This window comes from Pelodiscus sinensis, chromosome 2, assembly GCF_049634645.1.
Source record: "Pelodiscus sinensis isolate JC-2024 chromosome 2, ASM4963464v1, whole genome shotgun sequence".
Lineage (NCBI taxonomy): Eukaryota > Metazoa > Chordata > Testudines > Trionychidae > Pelodiscus > Pelodiscus sinensis.
In genome coordinates, this window is record NC_134712.1 from 206,154,942 (window position 1) to 206,174,960 (window position 20,019).

A 20,019-nucleotide genomic window follows, 5' to 3' on the forward strand; every position below is an offset into this window, starting at 1 on the left:
ACAGTGGTAATTTTTTTGAATATGCCAATTAATGGACTTATCTTCTTGAAGATCAAACCATAGTAAACACCATATCATATACATTAACTTGTTGCAAGAACAATGCATAGCTAGAAATGATGAAAGCTATCCTCTCTCCCTGCACAAACCTAAGTGATCAGACTTAGCACAGGAAGGCTACGTCTACACTGGCATGATTTTCCAGAAATGCCTTTAACGGAAAAGTTTTCCGTTAAAAGCATTTTCGGAAAAGAGCGTCTAGATTGGATCGGGGCTTTTTTGTGCAAAACAGCACTGTGCTGTCTACACTGGTCTTCTTGCGCAAATGATTTGCGCAAGAGGGCTTTTGCCCGAACGGGAGCAGCACAGTATTTCCGCAAGAACACTGACGATCTTACATGAGACTGTCAGTGTTCTTGCGGAAATTGAAGACAGCTGGCAAGTTTTTCCACAAAAGCAGATGATTTTGCGGAAAAACTTGCCAGTTTAGACACAGCTGAATTGGATAAATAGATTTTTTTCCTTAAGCCATACTCCAAAACTACAATAATGCCCCAAATGTGAATGTAGTAGATTCACACAGTTCCAGATCAACTATATACTTCCTGCCCAACACCTACTGCTCTCTTCACCAAAGCTCCCTATGATGGATTGTCCACCCCTCAGAAGGCAAAGCAAACTAAATTAAGTTTATTAACCTGATAGGCTACCATCTGGGGGAGAGCCAGGGATTGAAAGGTTGATGGATGATGGAGCCCAGATGAGAAGGAACAGGTGGACCTAGTGTAAAGCTAGAAAGATTTCAGGAGAAGAGAGCTGTAATGAGGGATCCTCTCTCCACTTGCTAGATACAGTATTAGGGAAGGAAGGAAAGCTATGGGAGAGTAGAAACTCCAGGGAATCTAGTCCCTGAGTGAAAGGTCAAACCAAAAGGGTGGAGGAGCAAAATCCTGAGAGGAAAAGGCTTGGGAAAATGACAGCAAGGTGGGATGCTGCAAGCCTGGGGCTGCAGATTAGAGGACTCCTGAGCTGGAACCCAGAATAGAGGGTGGGGCTGAGTTCCCTTACCACCTATAGGGGAAGTGGCACAGCAAGAGACTAGACTGCCATCTTGGATAGAGAGCTTTGATAAGCCCTGGAAAGGGGAATCACACACTGCTTTGGCCAGAGGACCAAGCAACAAAGAGAGTACACTGAATCACAGTGAGAGCGGTGGCAGGATGCAAGAACAAGTGACAGGAGGCTGCAGTGGACCTGGAAGGAGCTAATCCCTGGAGTATGCAGGAGGAGCTGATCTGGCAGTGAGTGAACCCCCTGTATTCTCATCCACTATTGTCTGATTTAGGAGCACAGGTCTGATGTACCAGAATGAGCACTCCAGGCCTATTGTCATCTGAAACACAACTGCATCTGTTCCATTGCCTTTTAGACCTTAGGTGCTTACAGAAAATGGGGAGCTTTATTTAGGCCTATGTAAATACACATTGTACTTATGCCAGAAGCTGAGTCTGGATGGCAGGGGATGGATCATTTGATAATTGTCCTGTTCTGTTCATTCTCTCTGGATAATCTGGCACTGTCTACTTTCAGCAGACAGGATCCCAAGCTAGAGGGACCACTGGCCTGACTCAGTATTGCTGTTATTGCCACAAAAATAACAGCAGTGTAAACTGAAACAGAATTACACCACAAAAGGCCCAATTAGTTTCTGTTGAGTCAATAGCAAAATTTCCATTAGCTTCAATGAGTGTAGTATTCAGGCAATTACAGTATGTTTTTTTTTCTTTGAACAGAAGGGTGTTAAGAGCCAACTTAAAAAAAATGCTCTCTTGTTTGATAGTATTAAAAATGCACATCAGTCACTATAAAACATACCCACGCTAATCAGTCTGGGTTGGATTTTCCTCAGGTTTGAACAGTCTTCAGTTACTGCACTGAAACAATGTAGTTCTTGACAGCAGGAGCCAAAGAAGTTTTTCTGTTACCATTGACAGCAGTCCATGAATTTGCTTCAGTTGCTGTGTGAGGAACTTAAGTTTCGTTCTTGGACGCATATGCTACTTGCATGCTCCCTTGACATTTGTCACAATTTCTAGGACTTTAGACAAAATAGATTTGGCATTGTTATGGTCATCATTATCTCTGGCTATGTCTAGACTACAGGTTTTTTTTTTTTAAAAAGTGATCTTTTTTCAAAAAAACTTCACCTGTCTCTAGACTGCCTCTGTGTTCTTTCGAAATTAAATTGAAAGAACGTGGCGTTTTTTTTCGACAGCAGTAAACCTCATTTTATGAGGAAGAATGCCTTTTTTTTTTGAAAGAGCTCTTTCAAAAAAAGGCATTCTTGACCTCAAACAGGGCTTTTTCGAAAGAGAGCATCTAGATTGCGTGGGTGATCTCTTTTGAAAAAGCGAATCGCTGAGTAATTAAGATGAATATCTCTGTGACAGAGCCTTTTAGAAGAAAAGGATTTTATAAACACAAAGCATTAGTAATTATTATTGTCCAGGAAATTAAACTGAGATGTCATGTTTTATCCAGTGTCACACAGTGGGTCAAGAGCTGAAGCTGGACTAGAAAGTAGGAGTCCTGATCCCAGTTTCTGAATTCTATATAGTGTGCCCTAAATAAATTCAGTATGCATCTTGAGATGACACATTACCAGCAAGAGCATGATTACAATATATCTCCTACTATTCCTTGTGTTCTACATATTAGAAACATAAATGTTCAGTTTAACGTTTCAAAAAAAAAAAACCCTCCAAAAAATCTAAATTCAAAATGGGGAGAAAGAGAATCTGTGAATTTCCAAATAGTGTCTTGACACTTTCTTAAAGGGGTACTTGAGAAAAGCATCACCGAGAATTTGCAATCTGAGGAGAGGAAAATTGCAATTTGACGTCCAAATAATGTGGGCAACGTTGTTAGAATATTAAATCTGTGGCTAGGCAAAACATTTTCAAAGATCCCATGCAAATTATTTCAGATTGTAAGTTAAACAGAAAATGAAAGTTAAACTGAATGTTAAAACACTATGTATATCCAATATCTTTATTGCACATAGCATTTTGAATAACAGCATGTAGGCAAGCCCTCTTTTTCATTTTTGATACAATCAGTGTACTACAGGCAGTCCCCGGGTTACGTACAAGATAGGGACTGTAGGTTTGTTCTTAAGTTGAATTTGTATGTAAGTCAGAACTGGCGTCCAGATTCAGCCGCTGTTGAAACTGACCAGCGGCTGACTACAGGAAGCCCAAGGCAGAGCTGCTCTGCCTCGGGCTTCCTAGAATCAGCCGCTGATCAGTTTCAACAGCGACTGAATCTGAACGCCTGGGACAGAGCAGCTGGGGCGCTGCCGGGTAGGTCTCTGCAGTGCCGCACTTCGGCGCTGCGGGGACCAACCCGGCAGCACCCCAGCTGCTCTACCCCAGGTGTTCCCAAGTCAGCCACTGCTGAAACTGATCAGCGGCTGATTCCAGGAAGCCCGAGGCAGAGCAGCTCTGCCTTGGGCTTCCTGTAGTCAGCTGCTGGTCAGTTTCAGCAGCGGCTGACTTGGGGACGCCTGGGGCAGAGCAGTTGGGGTGCTGCCGGGTTGGTCCAGTAGCGCCGAGGAGCAGCACTGCGGGACCAACCCGGCAGCGCCCCACTGCTCTACCCCAGGCGTCGGCGAGAAAAGCCTGGTCTGCTGGGGGGGGGGGCGCACTAGCTGCGTCCCTCCCCCCCCCCAGCAGACCAGGGAGACGCGGCGCAAAGCCGCGGAGGATGCAGGCGGTGAGACCGCGGCGCATCTTGGCGGTCCCGCCGCCTGCGTCCTCCGCGGCTTTGCTCCGCGTCTCCCTGGTCTGCTGGGGTGGCCCCCCCAGCAGACCAGGGAGACGCGGAGCGGCTTTTCTCGCCGCGGAGGATGCGGGCGGCAGGACCGCCTGAGTCCTCTGCGACGAGAAAAGCCTGGTCTGCTGGGTGGGGGGGAGCGCACTAGCTGCGCCCACCCAGCAGACCAGGGAGATGCGGGCGGCGGGACCGCCGAGACGCACCGTGGTCCCACCACTTCCCTGTCTCCCTGGTCTGCTGGGGGGCCCAGGGAGACGTGGAGAGGCTTTTCTCGCGGCGGAGGACGCTGGCAGTGGGACCGCCCGCATGCTCCGTGGCGAGAAAAGCCTGGTCTGCTGGGGGGGCGCACTAGCTGCGCCCTTCGCCCAGCAGACTAGGGAGACGCGGTGCAGCTTTTCTCGCCACGGAGGACATGGGCGGTGGGACCGCGGCACGGCTGGGCGGTCCCGCCGCCCGCGTCCTCCGGGGCGAGAAAAGCCCTGTTCGTATGTAGGGATCCGACTTAAGTCGGATCCATGTAACTCGGGGACTGTCTGTATTTAATAACAACCTTCCCTATTCCCATAGTTTTAATGATGTCACATCCATTATTTCAGCACTGAATTTAGTGTCTTGAACCTTAATGATATGTCTAATAATTCATGTAACATTAAATAATTTTGTTCAGACACAGAAATGTAATGGCTAAAGTATGTTTATCACTAGATTATCAAGCAGTAGTACAAATGCATTTTCCCATGGGTGATGGAAACAGACCTTACATCCCCTCTCCCCTCCCCCCCAACCTCACACCCACACCCACCCACCTCCTAGTCAATTATACCCAGCAGAGCTACATTTTAATAAGGAACTGATGCTGGTCATTCTTAGTCTTCAGCTGCTTTTGACGTCAGCATCAGTGAAAGCAGAGCACAATGTAAATTGCTTACTGAGAAGAAAAAATAGAAAGGCCTTTGATTTGCCTTTTACTGATTGCATTATAGAAGGAAATTGCTAATCAGTCCTTTCATTCTTGTCTTATAGCAAAATGTTAAAAAAGCATGTTAGTGTCTAAAAGGTGACCTCCAACACTTAAATTTTGCAAGCAATTTCCCTCCATGAGGAGGAAATGAGGCCTCCAAATCTGTTTGTTCTGCATATTTTGGGTGCAATTTGAAATATTCTACAACTTGTGCCATCCTGCAATCAAGTCATTGGATTCTAGGTGCTACCAGAATAAAATAGAAAACTAGCTAATCCTCCTGAGAATGATAGCTGGAAACAAGCCAACATGGAACTTAGGGCAGCCCTAATCAGGTAGTAGGACTGGTAGTTAAGAAATAGGCAAGGAGTGTAAAGAAATTAACCAGTGAGGTTGGGAGGAAGTTCACGGGGTTCGTAGAAAGGTACTTTACTTAGAGAGGAAAGCAAAACTGGCCGTGAGATTGACAAGAATACTAATCCTTCATCTTCTAAAAAGAGTTGAGCATGAACCAGGAAGATCAGATCCAGGTCTGGATTCCAGCAAAGTTCAAAGAGATTTAGATCCACTGATCTAATGCAAATCCCTCTTTTAGGCAATAGATCAAAGCTGAGGAGTTTGGATCTGCACTTCTCCAAAATGCAGAGTTCAAGGGATTTTGCAGTTGATGTTCCAATTCAGGTCCATCTCTAGTTCTTCGGATTAAAACTGTGCTTTGAACTGTAGAATCAGGGAGGGGGCTGACATTTTTTCAGTAAGTGAAGACGCAGGGGACGGTGTCTAAGTCAGGGTGACATTAAAATGGTGGTCATGGCGGTGCTGGTGTTAGATAAGGCCTCAAATTCCTGACTCATAGGAGCAGTGGTTTTAGTAGATAGAAATGGAAGAGAAGCCATTCATTGCACCTGCCCGGGGGGGAGAACTGTCAGAGAGTGCTGCTTACCCATGGTAGGCATAGAAAGCATGGAAGGGTGAGGAGGAACAGGTGATAGTTCCAAACTCCACTCAGCACCAAAACTTTGCCTACTAGTATTCTGAGCTAGTATGTTGATGAGCAGGTGCCCAGTATGATGAGCACCAGGTCTGCTTCCTGACTTGGGCAGATAGACATGTGCTAGCTGGAGCTAGTGTGCTAAAAGTAGAAGTGTAGCTAGTGGTAGCATAGGGGCCAACTTGGGTTAGCTGTCCAAGCAGAAATGAACCCAGACTCCAGAGTACGTACTTGTCAGCTAGCCTAAGCCACCTGCTTTGCTCCCCCTAGCTATGCTGCTATTTTTGGTGCACTAGTCCAAGCAGGTCTAGCATATCTGCCCACCTGAGCTGGGACTCACACTCTCAGCTTCAGTGTAAATGTCTCTGTAGACAGAACTGCATAGGTGTGAACTGCACCTATTACAGATTGGAGAAAGAACTAAAATTATCCCTCCTTCTGGGTAGTCCCAGATTCCCCTGTGCTGGGGTCCCTGGGTTCAAATGTTGGGGATGCTACATCATCTACCATAGGATGTGCAGGGGACTCTGTTGCCCTGTGCTGTGGTGTATACTCGTCTCCTTGACTGCTAACCATGCTGTGTTGACTCGGACCTGGAATCTCTCCTTCCCACATCACTCCACCTCCTAACGAGGCTGCAGAGCAAGTGCATTGCTGCTGAGGAGCCTGCAGACAGATGCTTCTCTTATGTCTACACTGCAACACTATTTCAAAATAACTAGCGCTATTCCGAAATAACTTAGTCTGCGTCTTCACAGCAGGCAGTTATTTCGAAATAGTGTCAAAATACTGTCAAGCTTGAGGACTTCTTACTCTGACTCCTGTAACCCTCACTGAAGTCAGAAGAAGAGTGCTCTATTTCAAAATAAGTGCTGTGTAGATGCTCCCTATTTCAAAATAAGCGATTTCAAAATAAGATACGCAATTTGCGTAGCTCAATTTGTGTTGCTTAATTCGAGTAAAACCCTGTAGTGTAGATGCACCCTCAGGGGTGCATCCTTTGGACTGCCTTAGCATTACTGGTCTCTGATCCCATGTTGTGAAGTGCGTTGGCTTCAGCAGGCTAGGAGATGCCGTACACAATATCTTTTTTAGTGCTTCTTAGCCTCTCATAACTGAAGATTTAAATAACAACAACAAAAATTCTAAGCAATTCTAGATTCTGTAGCTTCAGTCTTTTGCTGTTACAAAACAATGTGAAACAAAAAGAGCCACCAGAGCTATATTACACAAGGAAAAATCTGTACAAAGGCAAAAGCAAAAAACATCAAAAGGAATAGGAATCTTATCAATTACACTGTGCGTGAGCACAATACTCCCTTCGCCGCACACATTTCACAGGAAATAGGACCCCCATACTACTTTGGATCAATCTACTGAAACCACACAAACATATGTTTGCTAACCCATGAAATGGAAGAGGTGAGAGAGAGAGAGAGAAGCAAAATTAAAGTCCTGTCTAGATTAGAACCATGACAGCAACAGATACACTTAAACACAATCCTGGTCTACACAAGAAAATTCAGAGCTCATTTTCCAGGAATGGTGTGAGCTCTAGTGTAGAGAGGCAATATGAGAGGGAGGGTTGATGTCCTGAGAGTGAGTATACTGGATCCTTATGCAACCTTGAGACACTGTGACTAGTGAGAAAGGGAAAGAGATGTCTGCTCTACAGCCTTAGCTATAGGAAAACTGGCTTTGGTTCATGCAGTAGAGAGAGACTCGTAGCTTAAGTCCCAGGTTCAATCTCACTTGCAAACAAGCCAGGTCTGTGGGCTTTACACTAAATAGAGATGCGCCAGAAGGTTTTCAAGACTTGGTGGTGGTGTCTACCATGCTATCACAAGTGCAGCTGCTCTGCTGTTGAAGAGGGGAACACATCACTATCTAGCGCAGCTGCACCTATAGTTGTTGCTAGTGAGGTTTCCTAACAAAGTTACCCTGACTAGTATTACCAGGGATTTTTTCATTAGATCTGTCATGTCACTAAATTGTGCCTGAGTCTACCCAGCCAAGTTGGCATTAGCCTTCCCCCCCCCCCCCCCCCATAAAGTTTTCCACTGTTGCTGTCACGGTGAAACTGAACCAGTGTTAGCACAGAGTTGAAAGGGCTCCGTGCAGCTGCATGTGTATTTAAATCCCAAATTGTCTAGCCCCGCTGAGAACAGTTCTACTTGACATGCCGCTAGCAACCTGGCAGCTGTCTGGATAATGATCAGTATTTGTGTGATGGTAGTGCATAGAGGACCCGACTGAGATCAAGGCCTTTTTGTGCAACCACATTATAAGACTGTCCCTAGCTAGAGGAGCTTAGAATCTAAACAGCCAGGCAAAGGGTGGGAGCAATGAATTCTTATCCTCAATGTATAGATGGGGAAACTGAGGCATGGAGAGATCGTGATTTACCTAAGGTCACACAGAGGGACCAGGCAGATCAGCAGAGTCATCACCCACTACTTGAACCACAAGACTTCACCCTCCCCACACACACACCCCGTACGTTACCTGGAACCTTCCATCATTGTTCCTTGTCACGGCATCCATGAGGAGAAATGTTATGGAAGGATATAATTTGCATATAACCATAAACTTCATCTTACAGTTGACGGTGGTATGACATGGAGCTGCACACACCACGACACCCATGAGGCTGGGGCAGAGAAAAAAGGGGGTTGGTGGGAGGGGAGATGTTTAGGGCTTTTATGAGTGAATGATGGAGTGTCTGGGGGTGCTGGGATGTCTGGGTGTTAGGATGTCTGGGATAGGTGGGGGTGTTGGGTGCTATCTGGGGAGATGGGTGGGTACTGGGATGTCTGAGAGAGGTGGGCTACGTGTATGGGTGCTGAATGGGAGGGAAGCTGACATCAGGCTGGGGCTGCCTGGGGAAGTGGGGTCAGTCTGAGGCTCCACTTGTTAGTCGCTCAGCACTACAACTGCCTTCTCTTGATGCTATTGCTGCAATCCTTCCTCCAGCTCAGACATGGTGGGTGGGGAGACAAGGAACATGCCAGACAGGCAGACAAGCCTGCTGGATGCCTGAAGGGAGGCTCCCTAGTGACCTTTAGTATCAGGAAGAACTGCAGCTGGATGCGCCTGGATTGAGAGTTGCTGCAAGACAGGGCTGCCAAGCGTGTCACAAAATGCATGTCACTGGGCGGCTCTGTAAAAATCCATGCCCAGAGGGAAAGGCTGTTAGACACCAACTAGCAATGATCTTCTTTAAATCATCTGAAGAAGTGGGTAGTGCCCACAAAAGCTCATGATCCCACCTACATGTTTTATTAGTCTTTATAGGGTTACCAGATGGGTTTCAAAAAAATACCAGATACACATGATCTCAGAATGGGGGGGGGAGGGGTAGGAGACCAGCTGGGAGGGGGTCGAGGCTGACCGGGGGGGATGGGGGACTAGTTGGCAGGAAGCAGAGCTGGCTGGGAGGGGGTTGGGGGGAATGGGGCTGGCCGGGGGAGATCCAGGGGTGGGGGGAGGAACTGGCCGGCAGGGAGCAGGGCTGGCCAGGAGGGGGTCGGGGGAGATGGGGGAAGGAACAAGCCGGTGGCAAGCAGGGCTGGCCGAGAGGGGGTGGGGGGAGCAGGGCTGGCGGGGCTGTCTGGGGGGAAGAGTGGGGAGGAACTGGCCTGCGGGGAGCGGGGCTGACCTGGGTGCACGCAGATCCCGGGATGCTGCCCGTCCAGCACATGGTCCCGGCAGGGCGCATGAGCGAGTCTGGCCCCAGGGATTCCATCCCGCCGCCCTCCTCTCTACTGTGTAGCTGTGTTCTGCCTCACTGGTAGACACACTCACTCATGATAATAATAAAACTTACTTAATTAAAAAATACAGGAATTTATATGTCCAGTATTTTCTCAATTTGTTTCCCAAACAGAAAACTCAAATACCGGACTGTCCGGTTGAAAACCAGACACCTGGCAACCCTAAGTCTTTAAGGTGCTGCTAGACTATTTGTTGGTTTTTTAAAGTTTTTTCAGTTACAGATTAACTTGGTTACCTGTCTGAAGCTTGTTTAAACAGTTTCGGCTTATCTAGTTCTATTACTAGCATAGAGACGACCTAATAGCACAGACCTGTATTAGGCTGTTTGGTTAAATCAACTCAGTCAGCTGGCCAAATTCAGCCTTGGCATAAACAGCTGCAACTCCTGTGAAATCACGCCTGCTACTTGATAACATTAAGGTTTCACGGAGTAGCCTTCTGCCACTACCCAATAAGGAACTTCATTAGAATAAAGAAACAATATTAGCACTCAGGCTACCATCAGTCTTTCTGCTTCATTCTGCAGTGTCCTCTTCCCGCAGTCTCTTGGCTATCCTCACGGCATCAGTTTACATGGAACTGATCTGGTTCAACTTAAAAAACAACAAATAGTTTTGCAGCACCTTGGCAACTAACAAAACATGTAAATGGTATCATGAGCTTTCGTGGGCACAGCCCACTTCTTCAAATGACTGGAGTGTTGCATGTCCAGAACCAAAAGTAAATGATGGGGGGGGGGGGGGGGGGGAGGAGGGAAGGGAGAAGGGAAGAGAAGGAAAAAACGGGGGAGGAGGAGAGGAAAAAGAGGCAGGGGGTAGATAAAATTCAAAGGGAAAGCTGAGCCAGTATGTAACAGGCAAGTTTGTAATTATAGAAAAGCAATAAATCTGAGAAAAAAATTGGTTGAATGTTTCCTTGTTTTTTGTTTCTATGCCACACTTCACAGTTTATGTGGGACTCTACCCAAATCTGGAATTGGAGAAGAATGAGGACATCCACTTTTTTTTTGGTCCCACTGTCTCCATAGTGTCTTTTCATAGCTGTGATTGATTGATTTAATTGCCAAGTAGCTTTGCTTGGGATAATTCTGTAATCTCAGCTTCTTATCCTGTGAAGTATCACTAAGCTTCTAATTATTTCAGAGGGCGAAAACAATAAATTGGAGAAACGCTAGCCAGCACATTTGTAATGTAGTGCGTGTAGGACGGGGCGGAATACTTTGCTAAAGCAGGCCTGCATGCCTATAGCAGGAGGAATGTGAGGATTGGGAAAGGTTGTGCAAGGCCAAATCAGTCACCTGCTGATCCTGGGGCCTTGTAGCAATGCTACACTGGAAACAGCTTCAGGTGAGTGCAGTTATTTCACTGTCTATTGCAAGATAAACATGTTGATTGTCACAGGAGGGGCCAGCCCAGCACTCAGGAATCTAAAAGGAGTACAGAATGTGGCAGGGCATTTCCTCAGTGACACAGGGTTGTGTAAGCATATCACACCTGGCCACAATTTTAAATCAAGTTTAAAAAAGTCTCAGTCCTTAACCTCAAAGCACTGCATAGGCTTGGCTCAGGACAGCTAAAAATTGCCTAAGGCTCTGGGACAAATGCTGTGGTCAACAAGTCTGTTCCTTTTGGCAAAATGGTTCCTTACAAACCTCAGCTTCCAGAGTTCAGGACCCAGTTCTATGACCTTGTCTTTTCTAGCAAACTCACAGCACCCAGGTATTATTTAAAAGCAAAACAAAAAAAATCTTAATAAAGAAACTTCACTCTGCACACTCTTCTCTCCCTGGAGAGAGGATGAGAACAAATGTGACAGAGGTGCAGTCACTGTTCTTAATGTGCTAAGGTACTTTGGTGATAAGTGTGATTAATGAACTAATAGAGTACAAAATGGGGGGTATGCTGAGATGTTAGGTAATTGGGGAGGGCTAATGGGCTGATCTTGCTCCCACTGTCAGAACCGACACTGATTTTTCATGGCCTAGGGTTTACACCTAAGAATTTGTCTATACTCCCCATGTAACAGCATGGCTGTAGCAGTGCTGTAACATGGACAGTGTAGTCACGCTTTGTCACTGGGGAAAGTTCTCCTGGCAATAAAAAAAACTCACCTTGAATGAATGGTGGTAACTTTATCACCGGGAGCATGGCTCCCAGCAGTAAAGTGCTTCTTATACAGGTGCTTTTTAGCACTACAACTTTTGTGTTTCACACCTCTTGAATGACTAAAGTTTTACCACTGATAGTGGTAGTGTAGCCAGAGCCTAAGAAAGACCAAGGATCACTGAGGGGTTGCGGGGGAGAGAAATATTTTGGGGGAAATTTTCTGAGAGGTAGCTGTGTTAGTCTGTTTCAGCAAAAACAACGAGGCCAGTGGCACTTTAAAGACTAACATTTATTAGCATTTTAGAGAATCCACTTTCATGAGCTACAACTCCCTTCCTTAGATGCTGAAGTAAATTGTAGCTAATGAAAGTTTATGTTCTAATGCCTAGTCTATACTAGACTAGGCAGGTCAGTTTAAGGTACGCAACTCCAGCTACGCAAAGTCAGCGTAAGTCAAGCAGGGGTGGTGTCCCTGTGCTCCTTTCAGCAGTAGGAGTACTGGATGCCCGTTAGAGTGAATGCTGTAAGATTGACCACCAGAGTGTCTATCTTCTCGTAAGTATAGATGTGCTCTAATAAAGTTGTTAGTCTTTAAAGTGCCACTGGACTCCTTGTTATTTAGGGAGGAAGATTGTGGGTTTCAGTCTGAGGCACAATGTGTCAAATGGAGCCTGTTACAGAGCCCTGTAATAGGACTTTTGCAATGTGGTCTGCACAGAAGTGTGATTATTAACATGGTGATGTGTTTTTTCTAGGCTTCTAGTGATTCCCATCATGTATTTACTTACTTAGGTTCAAGCCTGCCTTAAAGACACAGCCCCACACGGTGCATGACAGGAAGCTGCACTGTCATGCAGACTCTCTCTCAGGAATGTAAGAAGAGTACGCCTGCTGCCACTAGCCACAGACTGCAAACCACTCCCCAGCAGGGCCACAATCACACCTCCGCTAGGCTCTTTGATTCTGCAGCTGCAACACTGACAAGTGTGTTGCTATGTGAGAGAGGAGAAGCTAGCTCCACCCAGAGCTGTTTTGGCTATTCAGGACTAAAATGTTTCTTGTCACCCCCACACAATTCTGAAACACCTCCCTTCACAAAGACAATTGTATTAAAACCCAACCCCTGTGGTAATCCTCTTTCAGAGCAGAACTGCAGCTAGATATCACAGAATGTCACAGGGCAACGTTTATATTAAAAATATGCTTGTCTGACAGCAGAGGCAGGCTCCTGGGCCCTATTTAATGTTTGCTGAGGTTCTGAAATTGGCCATGTTGTTAGAGATCTAAATTACTAATGCCATTTATAATCCTAAACTGGTCTGTAGCGTCTACAGATTTCAATTGTTCCCTTTCATTTAAAGTATATGCCGATGAGTCATGATACTATATTCACCACCAGCAGCACATATGATCACTATTTTGATTCACAAGTGATTTAGGTTCGGCTTCAGTAAAGGTAACATGACTAGCCTATTATAAATGGACAGAGTGCCCTCTGCTGTTTGGTAATAATGTGGCTCATCCAGTTTTTCTATACACCCATTTTTCCTTTCTATGCAAAACAGATGTATTTGCATATGGGACCTTCAAGCTAGGTACTTCAACCCAGAAATAAAAGTAGCCTTATTTTCAGAGGTGCTAAGCACTCAGCGCTCTTATTGATCCTACATACTTTGGTTACAGGATTTGCAACATTAGATGACTGTTGATCCATGCAGTCTAGAGACCTGCCTTAATCCACGTGCAATATACCTGATGCTGTAAGAAAACTGAAAAATCCTGCATATACAGCACCTCACCTATCGTGGGCATTATCAGAGACACACTGGCCTCAATTTTCAAATCTGGATACCTAGAGTTAGGCACCTAAATAGAATTGAGCACAGTTTCACTGACCAATGTAGTTAAAGATATTTAAAGGAATTTATAACATTTTTTTAAGCCCTCACCAGTCAGAGAAATGTTGTGGAGCCCTGCTAACAACCATACTGCCATATGGCAAAGATTGCTAAAATTGAGTGTGCGCAATAGGCTGCTGATTGTCACAGGCTGTATAGAACCCCATTAACTAAATGACTCATGGTGTAAGTTATTTCTTTTTAGTATTTCTTCTTTGTAGCCTAATTCCATGCACTTTGCCAGAAAAGTGCAGAGGACATCCTTTAAAAACATGGTTTCTTTTTTCATAAAATGATCCTTATACACATTACCTATAGTTGATCTTGTACAGGGTTGCAGAGGAAACTGATATTAACTTTCTTTAAAGATGAAATATGCTAATAAGCATGCACTTCTTGTTTGTTTTGTCTAACTTTGTAATGTCACTTGAGCTGCTAAGATGAGTCAACTCTGAGTGTGTTAATTTGCACAGCTCCAGTTTACACAAGCATTGGATTAATTACTGGCTGATTAACTTGTCTTAAAAAGGAAGTGAATGTTTGCCATTCTTTTACTATGATCTGTTAAATATCAATGGGAACATAAAATAAACAAGTATGTTTCAGGAGAAAAAAATCAATTTCCAACAAATAGTTACTATATTTTGTAATTTTTTTTTACATGAAATGAGACATCCAAATACAGCTAAGTTCCATTAATACATACTTAAACACTAAAAGCTAACCAACTCCCCAAATTAACCCTCGGCACCCTCCTAATCCTTTAAAAGTTAGACATAGATTCTTAGATTTTAACATTGTGCAGTATTCCCTGATCCATACACCGTCAGTTACACACCCATGCAACTTTGTACAATAATATTGACTATAAAGTTGAAACATTTTTACTTCTTTGGCTTTACTGAGGTTCAAATTAACCATGTAGAAAAAATATAAAAATCAAGTTTAAAATTTCAAACTAATTGAAAAGTACAATTAAAAATCACAATTATAATTCCTTATTTAAAAACCTGTGTTGGCAGAGTCCCTTTGATTTACCATTGTACACATTGACATTAAAACAAGCGATACAGAATAAATGTTCAAAGCATTGCTAAGGGTTGGCAGCTGAATAGCCCCTCCTAAACCACAAATACACACATAGGCTGTGTCTAGACTGGCCAGTTTTTCCAGAAAATCAGATGCTTTTCTGGAAAAACTTGCCAGCTGTCTACACTGGCCTCTTGAATTTCCGCAAAAGCACTGACTTCCTACTGTAAGAAATCAGTGCTTTTCACAGAAATGCTATGCTGCTCCCGTTCGGGCAAAAGTCCCTTTTGCGCAAAAGGGCCAGTGTAGACCACTGAGGTTTGTTTTCCGCAAAAAAGCCCCAATCGCGAAAATGGCAACGGGGGCTTTTTTTGCGGAAAAGCGCATCTAGATTGGCACGGATGCTTTTCTGCAAAGCACTTTTTGCGGAAAAGCATCCGTGCCAATCTAGACGCTCTTTTCTGAAAATGTTTTTAACGGAAAACTTTTCAGTTAAAAGCATTTCCGGAAAATCATGCCAGTCTAGACGTAGCCACAGGGTACATGTACATTGAAGAGATATTTCAGGATATCAGAGGTATCCCAGAAAAACTCTACCGTGTTCAGGGAACGTGTTTGCTCTTCTACTTTTTTTGCGGAAGAGCAAATGCGCTCTTTCGGGGAGCCCTGTATACCTCATTCTATAAGGAATAAGGCTCCTCTGAATGTGGAGGCTTTTCTGCCATTTGACCCCATCTAGACGGTGCCAAATGGTGGAAAAGTCTCTTCTGGAAAAGCATTTGGAAAAAAGCAAGTATCAACCTAACCATACTGTTTGAAAGAGTTTTTCTAAAGTCATCAGAATAAAAATAATCTGCATTCTTTACACCAGAATGACACTGGGGTTCTTTGCAATTTTTGTGAGGGACCCTGGGCCAAATTCTATCATGCCTACTCAGGGCTTCCTCTTCCCAGGTTATGCAATGGTGCTGAAAGAAAGTGGTGTACTCAAAGCATTGGCACAGCACATTTGAAGGTTGCTCAGCCCCTGAAAAATCCCAGTGTTCTGCACATTGAGGAAACAAATGTAACATGTTTGACCATATGAGAAAATCTCTACACCTGTCCAGAATGGAGCACTGATGAGAGAAGGGAGGAAAATGAGACTGGTACAGCCTGTGATTACTTTTGGCTGGGAAATGCAGCATGTGCTTGCAGTCTGGTAAATAAAATGTGTGCTCAGCCCTTTTCAAAGATGTCTGACTCCTGTTGCCATTCGGGAGCAATAGCTCATTTAAAAGCAGTAGTTAGAACAGGGGTGGGGAACCTTTTTTGGGTTGGGGGCAACTGACCAACAGAAAAATCTGTTGGAGTCCACATACCTCCCTGATGTGGCCCCTGACTGAGAAGGCGAAAGACACTCCCCACATTTCCCTCACACACCAGAACCTGGGGAGGGGCAGGCTAGTAGATTGTGTGTTCCAGCCCCACAGGTGGTGCAGCTGGGGGCTGGAGGGGAGACCTGAGCCTTTGAAGCCACATCCAGGCAAGCTGGGGGCTGCATCTGGCCCCTGGGCCTGAGGTTCACCACCCCTGAGTTACAGGAATCTGAACAGGGATAACATGAGGCCAGCAGTGACTGAGGGCTCTCTAGAAACACAACCAACTGTGCCTGGACTCATGATGAGCTATGTTCCTATTGCATTCATTCAAACCTATTGGCTGTGTCTAGACTGGCCAGTTTTTCCGGAAAATCAGCCGCTTTTCTGGAAAAACTTGCCAGCTGTCTACACTGGCCGCTTGAATTTCCGCAAAAGCACTGACGATCTCATGTAAGATTGTCAGTGTTTTTGCGGAAATACTATGCTGCTCCTGTTCAGGCAAAAGTCCTTTTGCGCAAAAGGGCCAGTGTAGACAGCCCAGATTTGTTTTCTGCAAAAAAGCCCTGATCACGAAAATGGCGATCGGGGCTTTTTTGTGGAAAAGCGTGTCTAGATTGGCACGGATGCTTTTCCACAAAAAGTGCTTTTGTGGAAAAGCGTCCGTGCCAATCTAGATGCTCTGTTCCAAAAATGCTTTTAACGGAAAACTTTTCCGTTAAAAGCATTTCCGGAAAATCATGCCAGTCTAGATGTAGCCACAGTGCCTTCTCTGCTCGGAAGCTACCCATTTCAAGGACCATGTGTAACAAAGTATAGTTTTTACGTTGGCCCTCAGCATTCTCATCCGCACTCTGCAGGACAGAGTTCTCCTTCCTCCCTGATTCAGACTGCAATGAAAGTTTTGTACTAGCAAGCAGGGGCAGATGATCATTTTGCGGGGCCCAAAGCAGTCCAATTTCGCAGGGCCCCCCTTTGACACGGCACATGTGTGGTAGTGCCACGGCGCATGCGCGGGGCTTCTTGAAGCGCGGGGCCCGGGGCAGCCGCCCTGCTCTCCCTGCCCTATATCCGCCCCTGCTAGCAAGCACTAGAGGACTGTCACTTTAGGTAAATTAGGGCCCAATCCTGCCACTGGTTCCATAACCAAGTTCAGCGGTTCCTTAGGGGCCAAAGTCTGCTCTCACTTATGCTGGTGTAAAAAAGCAGAATTTGGCCCACTGATATGTTTTAGCTTGAAGATTGTCTGTTAACGTGAAACTGATCTACAGTTTGTTTGAAGAAGGCATTTTTTGAACCAAACCAACTGATCACTTCACACAGTTGTTGTCTAACAACCCAACACGCCATCAAGAAGTTATGTTACTACATTCCCACCGCATTTAACCTTTCCAGTGCTAAGAAATGCTTTGTTACTCAGAAAACATACAAGTGCTGGGGAATGGGTGATGACAGCTGCTCAATATTGTATTACAATGTAATGCTTAAAAATGCTAGAGAATAGTTGTGCCCTGGTTGCTGTTCTGTTTGTAACAGAGGCTTCCACTGATAGATCAGTTTTTCCATTTGTTGGAATCCCAGCCGAGGAACCAGCCTGTGAACGTAGGGGGTTCGTGTCCTTGCTTCACAATAACAAGTGGAGTCCCCTTATCTCTTCCAGAAGGATCTGTCTCAATATAGCGTTTGGCTAAAGACATAATAAAACATGCAAAATATCATTCAATTCACATAGGGGAAAAATTTATCCTCAGCAAAATAAATCAAAATAAATAAAATTTTACACCGATCCAGCTTCATTATATAAAATGATCAAATAGCTGTTGCTTTCTCTCAGCTGCCAGCCAAGATTTTCAGAAATGTCATCTCAGATGTCAGTTGGAAAAACCCCAAGATACAGGCACAGTGGTCTTTGCCCTGGTCACTTGGGTCCTACCATATAATTGCTTTTTAGCTCCAGAATGGGTGAAGGCCTCAGGTAATACTTCTGGAATATAGATCCTTCACTAATGGTTTTCCCAAGGAAGAGTCTTACGGCTGAACCCAATAGTTTTCCTCTGTATCACTAAGACTATGTCTAGACTACAGGCTTCTTTCGGAAGAAGCTTTTCTGAAAGAGATCTTCTGAAAAAACTTCTTCCTAAAGAGAGCGTCTACACAGCAAAAGCGCGTCCACACTGTATGTAAGCTGTGATTACTATGCATGGAGTGGCCACCAGGGCACCTGTGCTCTTTCCTCTTCTTGCGAAAGAACTCCCTCTTCCCCGTCCACACACGCCTTTTTCTGAAAGAGCTCTTTCACAAATAGGCATCTTCCTCATAGAAAGAGGTTTACCAGTGTTGGAAAAACTCCTCTGTTCTTTTGATTTTTTTTTTGAAAGAACGTGATTGCAGTGTGGATGTAAGTGAAGTTTTTTTTTTGGAAAAATGGCTATTTTTCCAAAAAAAATCTCTGCAGTGTAGACATACCGTAGGTGATGATAGTAAAGGTCTGAAAACAAGCTAGGTAACTGTGGCTGCGATAGGTAAGGGTATGCCGGCATTTTCAGTATAAATCTTGGTATGAGAACTCAGATGGGTTAATTCACATCATAGTTGACACGTGTAAATTCTGGGTGCAGAATTTAGCTCATTTTGATACAATTAGAGAAGGGCAACAATGAGCAGACTTGAAAGCTTTTTCTTCTTCTTTTTTTTTCTTTATCTATACATGATTTAGGGCAGGGCAGGGAACCTCCAGCCCACAGGCTCCATGCGCTTCAGAAGGATTAGCCACTGGCATGCTGCAAGATGGTTTGTTTACCGAATGTCCACAGGTATGGAGCTCTGCAGCTCCTGGTGGTGTGATTCGACATTCCTATGGGATCTATGGGAAGTGGTGGTGGTGGCCTGGCCTGCAGGTTCCTCAGCCCTGGTTTAGGGTCACATATAGTAGCACCAGGACGATGAATTTCATTCTTTATAGAAAGTTACATTTGAGAAAATAGAGTTGAGTTTTCTGGTGACCATTGTACTGTTTAAAATGTCATACAAAGATATGGGAATTAGCTAATTATGGAACCTTCACAGTTAATTGCTACCCAAGCTCACTAACTCTCTTAAACACCATTCTTAGTATAATTAAATTGTTGACCATTTAACATCTCCCTTTTCATTCATTTAATCCCCACTCAACCCATTTCAAGCAGCATTTTGTCTAATGCAATTCTTACCAGATTTCACAGATTCATTTCGCTCAGTTTCATTAGCATCTTTACCAATCCAGACAAACACCTGTAAATAAAAGATTTAAAAGTTTATTGTTATGGGGATTGGCCCAGATTTTAATCTTATTTACACCACTGAAATCTGAAGTAATTCCATTGACTTCATTAGGAGAAAAAGCAGGCATTAATATAGTGACTCTGAGGTTACACAGGCATAAATGAGATCAGAATCTGGCCCATCACACTTAAAGATACAAGTTTTCTACAGACCCAGTTCTAGGTTTCAAAATCCCCCCACATCATGGACTATAGCAAATCCAGTGCCAAATCCTGTAATTCTAGGGACATTCATTAGTCTCTCTCTCTTCACAAATTTGTCCTAGTGGCTGGCACTTCAAATGCTGAAATCCCTCCTTGCAACTTGTAGAGATCAAAGGCAGGGCCATGTATTCTGCACGCATTACTAGTAAGCAGGTATTTTTTACTGTGTGATAAAAAATAAGAGAAACATCTTTACTTTTTGTGTTTATTGGGTCAAATTCAGCCATATTCGGCACTTCCTGCACACTGTGAAGCAGTGCTCCATAACAACTCTTTGTATAGGAGTGTGGATGGGGATTAGGGTGTAAGGGCATGATGGATCCAAAAGCCAAACCCATGTGTTTTGTTAGGCACAGCTGGTGTGGATACCACCCATTGGCTGCAGCAATAGCTGAGGAGGAACTGTGCTGGTTTTCCATAAATTGGGAGAAAGGAGCAAACTTCTTTTTCTAAGGAACTTCACAGGGATTGGAGAAAACAGATCAGTTTGCAAGGTGCTCAGCAGAAGCCTGTATTCCAGTCAGGTTTTTTTCTTCCACATTGAC

The 20,019-nt window shown here is 44.6% G+C and overlaps 1 protein-coding gene across 1 annotated transcript in view; it reads right to left on the reverse strand.

The window, feature by feature from the left end:
• Positions 1-14,159: 14,159 nt before the first annotated feature.
• The window catches only part of SCIN (scinderin), a 103,404-nt gene continuing 97,544 nt past the window's right edge, over positions 14,160-20,019 (reverse strand). Inside the window, exons 15-16 of the mRNA XM_006114524.4 lie at positions 19,160-19,220; positions 14,160-17,637 (exon numbers count right to left, since the gene is read on the reverse strand). Of these exons, the coding sequence (XP_006114586.2) occupies positions 17,504-17,637; positions 19,160-19,220 (195 nt within the window). The 3' untranslated portion in view covers positions 14,160-17,503. The remainder of the gene's footprint in view (positions 17,638-19,159; positions 19,221-20,019) is intronic.